This window comes from Corticium candelabrum, chromosome 20, assembly GCF_963422355.1.
Source record: "Corticium candelabrum chromosome 20, ooCorCand1.1, whole genome shotgun sequence".
Lineage (NCBI taxonomy): Eukaryota > Metazoa > Porifera > Homoscleromorpha > Homosclerophorida > Plakinidae > Corticium > Corticium candelabrum.
The window spans coordinates 5,497,179-5,510,342 of NC_085104.1; the positions used below are offsets into that span (position 1 = coordinate 5,497,179).

Here is a 13,164-nt window from a genome sequence, read left to right on the forward strand (position 1 = left end):
TTTATTTATAAATAGTTGCAAACCCACTAGGTCAATTTATCATACATCTATTTGCTGTCACGGGTATGTTGTAGTCAAACGTCTGGATAACAAGACACAAAATCCTTGCTTGATTGTGTACTGTGTATAATCATACGATATATACCGTATGTAGTATATAAAACATAAACACATATAAACTGCGATCAAATCTTGTGAACACATAACATACGCTACTAACATGCATGCAATATACGTATCAATAATTTAAAACTGTGGAATGCAGACGTTACTAAGAATCTACCGTCAACACCTTCCACCAGCGAATCCATTCAAACCTTCTGTTATTATAAACGAGAAACCTGCACCAGATGCCAGGCCTACCGTCAAAAACATGGACATCATCAAACCAGCGGTCTCTTTCTCGTGAGTCAAAACCAAACTGTACACCAACTTACACTCAAATTGAAAACAAACGCAATACATGTATGTATACCATACTTTGGACCATACATCATGGACAGAGTGCCCAAGTATCCATTTGATATTGCCATCAAAGCCATGAAGACAATAGGATAAATGTCACTATTGAAAACAACTGAAGCATCTGATGACCTAGGAAGGACGTTGCACAGAGCAAACAAAGGTAAAAATGCCAGTCGAAGAACAACAGGGATCAACAGGAAACGATGTGATATCTGAATGGAAGGAAACATGATTGTCACAACAATGTGTACGGTTGCGTAAACGCTAAAATGCTGAAATTGATTTTCAGTACCAATGGAATCCATGGAGCAATAGTTCTGCCAACAAAATCTCCAAAGTTAAAAAGCAAGAAACAGATGATGGGAGTAAAATATTTCACTACAAAACACAGAAATAAGTATGTAGCACAAACACAATGACATGTCATGCTCCACCTGTCCAAGTATCTTTCTCTCCTGTTGTCAGAGTGTCTGTTGAAGGAGCATCCACAGACTTTATATTTGATGCGACACCCGGAAAGATAGAAAGAGTTACAAAAAACGTTAAAAACACACTTAGTGCCACACCCCAGATCTGCAACAAATGATGCTAAATATGTGATATGATGAGATAACTTTTCAATAACCTTTTTAAAAATAGCCCAGAAATGAGGAGTTTGCTGTTCATATGAGCTACTAGAACTAGACGATGTATAGTCTATTGAAACATGCATAGAAAGAAACTGACAGCACAAAATACAATAAACAAAGACATACGTTTCTGAACAGTGAGATGGTACCTAACATAACTCTAAAAGAAAACAAGAAACTTGTAACACATAAGAATTAATTTCACAAACAGAACTTACAAGGTTGATAAGAACAAAAAATGCAAAGAAAGACACTGCTGTAACAGCTACAGCAGATGCAAAGTAACCAATAGCACTCTCCTCCACCCTACTGCCACCTGTTATAAACATCAATAATAATTACTGTTACCAAAACTCATGCCTAATCACGTAATAAAAGCAATTGGTGAAGTAGAAAGAATTAGTTTACACACAAACACACACACACACACACACACACACACACACACACACACACACACACACATGACACATTTGTTACTAAGATTCTCATTATGTGAAACAAAACATTGTAAAACTGCTGACCAGCAAGAGAAAAAATGTTTGCGAGCGATGCAAACAGTCCTGCCATGCCCTGAATCACAGTACATCATGGTAATACAAAAAAACCTTTGTCTATTCAATGATCACCTGCCCACTCATTATTGCTCCTGTGTACTTTGGATCATTGAGAATGCCACCCAAACCATACAAACCAGCTTGAAATGTTGAACTGGCAACTACAGTCACGAATCCAGCATTATAGCATTATATGCTCAAAACTACACATAGCAATACAAACCATTCATGATGACAACAGAAACAATAGTGATGGCAAAGAAAGAGTTCTGCCCTGAAAAAAGACCAGATATCATCCTAATGGTTTAAACCCAAAAAATTCTTACAATGTGCATCTGAAGGATACACGAGAGCAGTTGTCCAAATGAAGACTAACAAAACAATGAACGTTGATCCACCAATCCTCCATTTGATGCTAAACCTAAAGTCAATGAAAAGATCACCATGCATTTTAAAATATGATTCCACACACACACACACACACACACACACACACACACACACACACACACACACACACACACACATACACATGCACGCACGTGCACGCACGCACACACACACACACACACACACACACACACACACACACACACACACGCACGCATGCACACATGCACGTGCACACACACACAATGGATTAATTCAACATCAACCTTAAGGTCAGCTGCAAAGATAGCTCCTCTTGCCTTTAAAGACAGGGCAGGGCCTCCATGCACTATGTGGAGGTTTAGGGCCAGCGCTACAATCCACCTGAAACTTGGCCAGAGTCATCCAGACGCATTGACTATGGCGCAGCTCCAAGACTGGACACCAAGGCCCACACATACCCGTCTGCTGCATGATGTTACTGCCAAGCCAGCAGCCATGCCACCCCAGTCAATGACTTGTGTCCACCCCAGTCAATGACTTGTCATCAGATACTCATTAATACTCCTGAGTCAAGAGAGGCAATTGCGTCCGAGTTCCTTGCCTAAGGGAATATGCGTGTGCCCATCTCGTACTTGAACTTGCGACTCAAAGGTCCCCTGATGTTTCCATTCTCCAAATACACTCTCTAACCAATTGAGTTACAGATGACACACACACACACACACACACACACACACACACACACACACACACACACACACACTCACACACACACACACACACACACACACACACACACACACACACACACACACACTGTCAACTATAAATAACAATATTATGCATAAATCAGTAGCTAAATATATGCATGTTTTAGAGCAAACTTGTGACTACTTGTATGTAAAACATCAATAAATCATTTGTATCAATATCTGATTAACATCAAATTATACAACTTGCTTTCAATGAAGTGCCATTATAAGTGAGTTCACCAGAAATTGCTGTAACTAAAATTAGAGACTGTTGCTACAATGGAATGTGGTTACTTAAAGCAAATGCTGTTACAGAATGCAGCCCAGCTGTATGGTAATTGTAGTATTCAGAGGTTGATCTTCACAGCAAAACAATTAGACGAAAAACGTGTGTCCATGTGCTAATAGATGTTAATCCTGTGGCTGTAGGCTATGAATGTGATAATAACAGCACAACTCAATTATAATCTAGGTGCAAGACATCCTACACTGTAGGTTTCAAGTTGACAGTCATTGTCAAGTTTGATGAGTGTGTGTTTGCAATTTGCATTCTAGCTCAGAAAGCACAAGCATTCCCATGTACTTACTGCCATCGCTCATTGCAAACAATCTAGACAAAGCCACAGCAAGAGCGACCAAAAGTGGTTGCATAGGTGAATTAGCTTGCATGATAAACCCACCTCATTTATAATGACATGATGCTATACCTCAAGATACACCATGATGCTACATCTCAAACCATAGCAGTACTCTGGTAAAATTCATGTTAATGTATAGTGGCATGCCATTAAAAGCAAAGCAATATGTACAAACTAGAAATTAAAGCCATGTCCACACTAGACCAGAAATTGATCGTGATCTGATCGTGATCGTACTGATTGGAATAGCAAGCGTCCACACTGCACTTTGAAATGATATCTTCACCTCTCTTTGATATCACATAACTAATATAGTTTGAGATGATGGATGTGTACACGTGAGTTCTTTGCTTGGGGAAATACAGCGACGTAAGGCAATTCAATTTTGTGCGAGAACAAAGAAGAGTGAGAAGGGTTAGATGTTGTGACTACACTTGTAGCACGTAAAGGTAATACCCACTGTTTTCATAATTAGATTCAACCGATTGCAATCGATGTGGATCAAATCCACCTTTCAATGTGGATTAAGTGTGGATGTGATGCTTGCAGTTGGATTACGATCCAGTTGCCAGTGTGAACAGTCCTTAAATGTACTCAAACCACTAATGCATTTGCATGACCCATACTTGCTAGCAGTATACACAGTTTGAACATGCAAAATAAGATAGCATTAAGTAAACAAACAGTACTAAAATCAATAAACAAAGATGTAACAAAACTAGAACTCACCAATGTGCATAGCGAACGTTTAGAATGACGGCAATTAGATTTGGTACCATTGATGCAACTGCAAAGTAATTCTCATATGTGCAATGAAACAGACCAGGCGATATAGTCTTATTCCCCACTGTTCTCTTCTTAAACTTGTCATCAAAATACTAAACACCAAAGCAGTTACTATGTAACATATACCACATTCAGACTTCATCTTATATATTACAAGCTATAAATAGATATTAACTAATTCTTGAGAAATTCCAAAATTAGCTATTCAAACAACTTTATTGTTTACAACGATCAAAGGCATGCCAATAGTATTGCCAATGTGAAATGTAAGTCGATGTAATGGTAGATGATGCAATGATGTATTATAATTCTGTATTGTATCTTGTTATAACAGGTACATACCAATAAGCTATTCCATCACCTCTGTCCCAAACCTAACACGCACGCACGTACACACACACACGCACGCACACACACACACACACACACACACACACACACACACACACACTCACAAACATAACAGCTCGACAGGTGGCGCGAACTATGATCGTCGAAGTGTTGCGCCATCAGTAACACACCCCAGCCAGAAGGCCAGGGAACGCTGGAGCAGCTGTGCGTGCTTGGCGTTCGGCTACGACCGTGACCTGCCGTTCGACGTGCGTACGGCGACGGCCGGCAAGAGTGGTGGGCTGTCAATAGAGCGCTTCGAGATCAGCTTGTGTTATGACGATAGAAACAGAGAGACAAACAGACAGACAATTTATTCTCATACAGATTCTACTTGTACATATGCTAGAATTTTTTAAATACAAATCAGTCCTTGCAAACAACAAAGTCATTAACTAATGGACTCAACCTTGAATGTCAAAATCAAATAATCTATCTAAATCACCATGATTAGGTGACAGTTTCGAAAGTTTTCTAAGGATAACTTTGGCATTGCATCTTTGCAAAATTGTAAAAAATCTTTTTCTCCAATACGACATAAACATGGAAGCATTAAATTGGCTTCTGGATTTGCTGACTGTCGTGACAAATGCTGCAAAAATTCTCCCAAAATGTTCTATCACAAGAGAAACACATCTTGATACATATCCTCCTGGAACAAGCTCTTCCGAATATTTTTTCATTTTCTTTTCTTCTCTTGTTGCGGCAGCATGACTGTTTCCTCGCCAGCCCTCCTAATAATGTCCTGACTCCACGGATGAGCCAGGGACACATCAATATCCAATTCTATCCAGTAATTAGATCAAACATTGTAATGAAGAATGCTTTGAACAATGTCCATACAAGTGGTGTCAGTAAGGTAAAAGAGTTACCATCTTTGAAACTGCTTACTGCAAAACTAAAACATCTTCAATCCAGACTGCAAGCCATCAGAAAAGACAGACAGTTTCAGAATTTCCTACAGTCCTGCGATACCAAAGAAGACCGCGCAAGGCTCATCAGTAGTGGGGGTCCTTTAACTGGGAAATGGCTTGAGGCAATTCCTTGTTCGCAAAATTTTTGTCCTACAAATGCTCAGTTTCGTACTGCAGCTTTTATGCGACTTGGGTGAGTGTCCCTTCCTCAGCTAAGTAATATCAAGAAATTTGTCAACCAATGTGGTAAGGACGTTAATCAGAAAGGTTACCATCGCCTGACATGCAAGTTTGGTGGGGGCCCCATTCATCGTCACGATCACTTTCTGGACAGCTACTACAACATGCTGCGGTCTGTAGATTTCTGTTGTAAGAAAGAGATCACGGCTCAATTCAAAGGCAAGCAACGTCCTGATATTGCAGTTTACAACTACTGATGGCAAGAAGTTGTTGCTCGACATCACCGTGACCCACCCATGGTCAAAGACTAACTTATCAGGTAGCACTGAAAGAGCTGGTTTTGCTGCAACTGCTAAGGAGAAAGAGAAAAACACAAAATACCTGACAAAGGCGTCTAACCTTGGACACCTTTTCTGACCTATTGCTATCTAGATCTACGAAAGATGGGGGAAGGAGCTGAAGAGACACTAAAGGAAGCTTCATTGCTGGCACCATCTGTCTTAAACGCTTCTTCCAGTCACTTTAAGAGAGATTGGTTTATCCGGTTAGCTGTCTGTCTCCAGAAATAAAACGCAGAGATGATCCACAACAAGATCCTCAGCATTGTGGGCAAGACTTCAATTGGCCAGGAAACTGTTAACATTCCAGCTGGAAGGTTTTTCGAGTTTAGCTGAATTGTAGTGTGATATAGAGGCTCTTGGCCCTGGTTAGTTCTTGTAGACATATATCTGTTGTGATGGCAATATCTCTCAAATATATATGAATGAATGATATGATAGATTTCTGTCGCACCTAAAAGATACAGTTCCCTCTTGGGGCAAACATAAAACAACTAATGTCTGAATGGTCTTCAGCATTGATGTATTGATGTCTTGGTTCTGTTTGATGGGGAAGGTGAAGGTCAGACAGGCATTCACTCCACCCATTCAAGACTGAATTGTGAGACCACACAGGTCCACCCCTATATTTACAGGTTAAAATATGGTATTTGTATTCATCCAAATAATGACCACAATCACACATTATAATCCAATCGGTGAAAAGTAGAGCCACTCCCAACCTCAGGTAAGACGCTAAAGAAAATTCCTTTGTTTTTAAAGCGTGCTTAGCAGAAGTGGGGATGACATCCAGCCATGCACCAGCCCCTCGTCCTTGCAGAGATCTCAACTGTGCTGCATCTCTATCAGACTGTGCTTGTATAATAATATCAGTAGCACTATCCCTGGCAATCTTTGTGGATAATCACTGCTGTAATTTCTTTGGATATGAGATAAAGTCATCAAGAGACTGTTGTTCTCCATCTTCGTGGTTGACTTGGGCATTGGTGGTAAAGCTTGATAGGAAGAGGCCACAGTGGAGCCGATTGACCCTGGCAATGATTCACTGCTTTAAAGATAGTTGACTAAATCAAAAAATGATGAAAACTCTCAGGTAAGTCTTTCATGGCTTGACAACATGAAGATAAGAAAGCTGCTGGTGAAATTCGACTGATCTGTGTCAATCCAAAACCACCAAATTTAATCTTTTAATTTGTCAGACAGACAGACAGACAGACAGACAGACAGACAGACACAGACTAGAATGTAGTAGTGTTGTTCTTTGAAAATATATGTATTGACAGACAGACAGACAGACAGACAGACAGACAGATGTTTGACTCTTAGTTGTAGCTAGGGACCTCTTGGGTCCAATTTGTCTTAACACTTGCTGATTTTTAGCATATTATAGACTGTAATGATATCTTGTATATATATTAATAAGAAATATATGTATTGGCAGACAGACAAACAGACAGACAGACAGACAGACAGACAGACATATCTTTCGTTTGAGTGTCGTCATCATGAATTGCACGCAACTTTACTTCGCGTCAGCGCTGACTGTCTTCTGTAGTGGCCATACACGTCATGATGTCTTCTTCTACCCGTATAGTCTACTCCTTTGCATTGGCATTGTCATCATGGATTGCATGCAACTTTACCTCGCGTCAGCGCTGGGCGTCTTGTGCGGTGGCCATGCACGTCGTGATGTCCATCCATCCATCCATGTTATCAAGAAGACAGACAGACATTTTTCAGTTTTTTTGTTCTTTAGTAGTCATTTATAAAGACAGTCAGTGTTTTACACATTAGCAATAGTCTTGGACTATAGGTAGAACATTTCGTTTTAGCAGTAATTGTTGTAGTAGTGAAGATTGTTGACAGATAGACAGACAGACAGACAGACAAATGATCCCTTTTACCAAATTAGTAGTTAAATATATGTTGTACTTAGTTGTTTTCTCTTGCTTTTATTGTCATAGGACAAATGCAGTTAGCCCTTTGCTATTGTATCCTAATTCAAATATGAAAACATATAAACTGACAGACAGAGAGACAGAAAGACAGACAGAACGGTAGTGTATTGTGTGTTAGACTTTTAGTTATTAAAGAGTTGTTTAGTTTGATTTAGGAGCCATCCGTAATTTTCGTATTTTTATAAATCTGGATTCGGGATGAAAGGGGTGGGTAGGTAAACCCTAAATCCGAATTCTTAAAAATACGAAATTCAATGATGTCATATATCTTGTCGCCTTCAGACTACTCTCCGCTCATATGTAGACCTGCCTGACTGAAGCAAATATTGAGACAGCTGTTGTTATTACAATGCCAATTGAAACCACTTACCTGTCCTCCATCTAACTATAAGTGCAAGCTTTGAAGTATACCACAGCTGCTCAATTTATGAATTAAGACTTTGCACTGTAACAGCACAGCAGTCAAATTACAGTTTCTGAAAAGCAAATAGTTACTAGAGTTTAGAAAGTTTTAGTTGAAAAAGTTTGCTTCCAAAGCACAGAAGAAACATTACAAACCTTGAAAGAGCACAAAGTGGATGGCAATGTTCGTACAGACGCTGTAGACAGTGCAGAAGGAGCAGCAGCTGACAGCTGTGTGTCGATTGCTTCATTTTGATCAGCCTGTTTAGCGACCACACTTAATTGGCTGCATCCAGTTGTAACCGCTTATCTAACCAATGGGGATGGTCACAGTGTCTAAAATTGTTTGATATGCATTGAACTAGATATTTGTTATGAAATATATATGTAGTTGAAAAGTTGTAGTAGAGATCATTCACTATATATTATTTAATATAAAATTGCTTGGGTCAGTCATCAATACAGGAACATGTCAAGTCATATTATTTTAGAGACGGAATTCGTGGTGGGTGGGTAGGTCAACAGCAATTTGTCCCGAATCCGGATTTATAGAAATACAAAAATTATGGCCGGCCCCTTAGCCTGTAATAGTTCTGATTTCTGAAAATATTTCTTTGACAGAGACAGACAGACAGACAGACAGACAGACAGACAGACAAACACAGACAGAGAGACAGGCAGAACATTATATTAATTGCACATGAACTCTACTATCTAACAACGACAACAAGAGGTCAATGAATAAAACACAGAAACAAATCAACTAATAATTAGTTATATTCACTGACTTGTTACTGTGTTTATATTGATAAAGTCTGCGGTTGTTACACAGTAATTGATGTGTAAATATAACATTATGACTGTCTGTCTGTTTGTTTGTCCAATACATATTGTCTATTGAATTGCTCCGTGTCCCTATCATATAAAACAGACTACAAACAAACAGTAAACGTGTCCAACTATGTCGTCGAAGCGTCAAACGTTTCTCGAACGAAGAAGCTTCGACGACAAATCCTGAACCCTCACTGGAGTAGCAGTGATGAACATATTCCACGGCAGCAGCGCTCCAAACCCGAGAATAAACATGATCCATAGAACAAGTCGAAATCTACGATTCGCAAATGACGTTAGATAATCTATCATCTATCATGTGGTGAAGTGTGATTCCACTTTCATTGCTTGAAATAGCTTACCGATCGGGAGGAGGTTCAGAACGGTTCACTAGCGGTACACGGTCTTCGACTACACCACCAATACCGTCTTCCATATCTGTACTGCTGCTTGACATTTTTGGATCACGTGACTCGCGACGTCCCGTAAGCCTGGTTCACAATACACCTCGCGTCGGAAACGGCCTCTTTTACAGACATAGGTACCTGTTATGTGGTGATGCTAAGACTTTTCTATACTTTTTTAGAACGTTGTGACACTGGTACATGATGTGTACGTGTATCATGTTTCACTAAAAAAGGGACGTAAGGGGTGGAGCCTATTATCTAAAGTAAGTCAGGAGCAGGGACATACAAAGACAGCAAGCAAACTCCTGTCTTTATATGCTCCTGGTGAGAGTTGTACACAGTCTAACCCTAGCGCGCATCGTTGGTAGTAGAGTCGTTAAAGGAGAACTCCCACGCTAATGCAAGTTAATGTTTAATCAAAGTACTAGTTGCCACAACTCCATTCGCATAACAACTTTTTGCCTAAGCCTGTCAGGAAGAGAGAAACAAGAAAGCAAAGTTGGGGGCGTGTCACGTGGGCGCCGCCATCTTGGATGATGACGTAGAAGTGTCTTACCTTCGCGCATGTGTACATTGCTGCGTAGGCAAATCTTGCGTAGGATGGTGTATTGCATTGCATACGGCTGTAATAATAAAGATAAGGACAGACAGCGTGGTGTGCGTTTCTATCGATTACCGCTTAAGAACAAACCATTGCTGAAAGAGTGGTTGTCCAAGCTTCGTCTGAAGGATCCGCCCTTGTCACAGAACAGTCGTGTGTGTACGGAGCACTTCCACTCCGACTGCTTTGAGCGAGATTTACAAGCAGAGCTCTTAGGAACTAAACAAAGGGTGTGCCTGAAGCCCAACGCTGTTCCAACACTCTTCTCTTTCGTAAGCAGTACATCAACGAGGGTGACAGGCAAGCGACGACAGCATGTTCACGTAAAACAATCCACGCTTCTATAGTACAAACTAGGAAGTTAAGAATTTTATGTAATGTGCAGGCTGTTACTGATATACTAGAACAGTCATCATCTAAAGCAGCTAAAGAGGAATCTGACCAAGAATTTGAAGGATTGGAAGACCAGGAGATACCAGAGTCAAACACTCTACCACTAATGTGTGATGCATCAACGCAGTACGATCTGTCACACATTGTGAATCCAGAAGAACATTCATATTGTTTAACCTCCTCTCCCATTCCTTCAGCTGATAGGGCATTTTATCCCCCTTCATTCTTGGTAGCGGCTGACCCAGGGAGTCCTACTGCTTCCTCGGAGGGAGAGGTATCACGTGACATTTATACTGGTACAGACTACGATCCTTTCAATGATACAGCTGCTGCAGACACATCAGTAACATCAGTTCAGTTAGACGAAACAGAAAAATTGCCACCAGAAGCAGAACAAAAATACATTGTTTTCAGTAGCTGCCTCCATACCCTTCTTCGATTCTGTCCAACCTGCGGAGCAGTTGTTGAAAGCACATCAGAACACTCACAAGGAAGCATGTTGACTGTGACACTGCAGTGCTCCAATGGTCATTCCATTACTTGGAACTCACAGCCATTAGTCAAGGACATTCCAGCAGGCAACTTATTAGCAGCCAATGCAATCCTTCTCTGTGGTGGAAACTTTGCAAAATTTTCGCAATTTGCCGATGTTTTGAAACTGCAGTTCATGAGTGAGTCTACCTTCTATCGAATCCAAGATGCATACCTCATACCAGTCATAAATGACTTTTGGGAAAAACACCAGAAATCCATTCTTCAACAGTTCAAAGACACCCCCTATGTCTCCTAGGAGACGGGCGCTGTGATAGTCCTGGCTATTCTGCCAAATATGGCACATACACTCACATTGAGCAGGAACTGGACTAATACTTGACTTCCAACTTGTTCAAGTCAGTGAAGTTGCCAACTCTGTTGTCATGGAACGCGAAGGATTTGAACGTTCACTTCAAAAGCTGCAAACTGAAGGCTTGCACATCAAACAAATTGCAACTGACAGACATATCCAAATTGCAGCTACCATGAGAAAGAAATACCCCAACATAGACCATCAATTTGATGTTTGGCATGTGTCTAAAGGAATAGCAAAAAAGCTGACACAGAAGGGAAAATCTAAGAGATGCACTAAACTCCTGCCATGGATCCAATCCATCTCCAATCACCTGTGGTGGTCTTCTCAGTCTTGTGATGGAGACTCCCAAATACTTACTGAAAAGTGGACATCAGTTATCCACCACATAGTAAAACGTCCACTCTTGGGAAGGTGCTAGCAAGTTTACAACATGTGAACACGAAGAGCTAACACGTGAGGAATGTGACGAAAAATCCTGGCTGAAGCCTGGCTCCAATGCTCATGAGGCCCTAAAAGAGGTTGTGTTAGACAAAAAGTTACTAAGAGACATACCAAAGCTCACCAAATTTTGTCACACAGGCATGCTAGAAGTGTTTCACTCACTTCTCACAAAGTACTGTCCAAAAGGCAGCATTTTGGGTATAAGGGTATGATGACAAGAATACAGCTGGCTGCTCTGGACCATAATTACAACATTGATCGAGAACAAGCAACAACAAGTGAAGGAATCAAGAGGTATAAAGTTGTATTTCCTAAAGCTACCAAAGCCTGGGTAGCAAAGCCTATAGCTGAGACAAAATCGTATCAATACCTCCACAAAATTTCAACGTCTGTGCTGAAGAGAAGATCAATGGAGCACAATCCCATAAGGCACCACAAAGCTAAAGATCCACCAGTGCACTTACCCATAAATATAGCTGGGCACGAACAGCCTCCCAAAGAAGAGATTATACGCAGAACTAGTACTAGATTCAATTAGAAGTATTAGTCCAGTTTCCAGTTGTTTGTGTCAACTACATATTCATTTGTTAGCTAATACATCACTGAGAATCATTAGCATCTCTAAAGCCAACATAGTGCCCACTCTCTTCTGGAAACGCTCTGCGTTCGGCAGACACCACACACGATGGTATGACTATTCGTACACCTCTCCCCAACATCTCGTGAGCCCAGTGAGTAAATTGGCGGTAAGCCGCCAGTCTCAAAAGCCTACACAGAGAATTACCATGCACTAGCAGGTGAGAACGAACGTGATCGTTGCTTCAAATCATACCTGGCCGTAAGAGGTTCTGTAATGGAGCCTGGAGAGACGTTCATGACACCTACCGCTGTGCGTAGAACTTCATAGTGTAAGCAGACAGTGTGAAAACTGTCATGCGCTGTCGCACATCGCACGCCATGAAGTCTCCAGCTCAGAGCATCGACTTCCTTGCAGCAGATGCATTCTGTAATGCTCGGCATGACGATACACAGACCACAAGTACACCAGTCGGTGTTTTCTAGTCGTTCCGTACGCGTATCAGGGACATGAAGCGTTTGGTCATCGTCGTCGCTACCGCCAGAATCACTTTCTGACATATCTCTAGCGTTTCGAACAGGTTCAAAGTTATAAGGACGGATAGTTTCCATTGTTCTCTTCAGTCGCTGCGAGACATGCGCATAGGGTAAGACACTTCTACGTCATCATCCAAGATGGTGGCA

General features: G+C 40.9%; 2 protein-coding genes across 2 annotated transcripts; both read right to left on the bottom strand.

The window, feature by feature from the left end:
• Positions 1 to 88: 88 nt before the first annotated feature.
• Positions 89 to 9,680, bottom strand: LOC134195863 (equilibrative nucleoside transporter 3-like). Its single transcript, XM_062664951.1, has 14 exons — positions 9,575 to 9,680; positions 9,408 to 9,489; positions 4,143 to 4,291; positions 1,978 to 2,072; positions 1,875 to 1,925; positions 1,724 to 1,812; positions 1,619 to 1,667; positions 1,313 to 1,410; positions 1,221 to 1,254; positions 1,091 to 1,161; positions 900 to 1,038; positions 758 to 843; positions 481 to 677; positions 89 to 421 (listed from the first exon to the last, which is right to left on the bottom strand). The coding sequence occupies exons 1-14, from the start codon at positions 9,667 to 9,669 to the stop codon at positions 286 to 288; spliced, it is 1,371 nt and encodes a 456-aa protein (XP_062520935.1). The 5' UTR covers positions 9,670 to 9,680; the 3' UTR covers positions 89 to 285.
• A 367-nt stretch (positions 9,681 to 10,047) lies between these two features.
• LOC134195916 (P2X purinoceptor 7-like) lies at positions 10,048 to 13,155 on the bottom strand. The gene is made up of 2 exons (XM_062665010.1): positions 12,737 to 13,155; positions 10,048 to 12,672 (listed from the first exon to the last, which is right to left on the bottom strand). Exons 1-2 carry the CDS (start codon positions 13,090 to 13,092, stop codon positions 12,504 to 12,506), a joined length of 525 nt encoding a protein of 174 aa, XP_062520994.1. The 5' UTR covers positions 13,093 to 13,155; the 3' UTR covers positions 10,048 to 12,503.
• Positions 13,156 to 13,164: the final 9 nt, after the last annotated feature.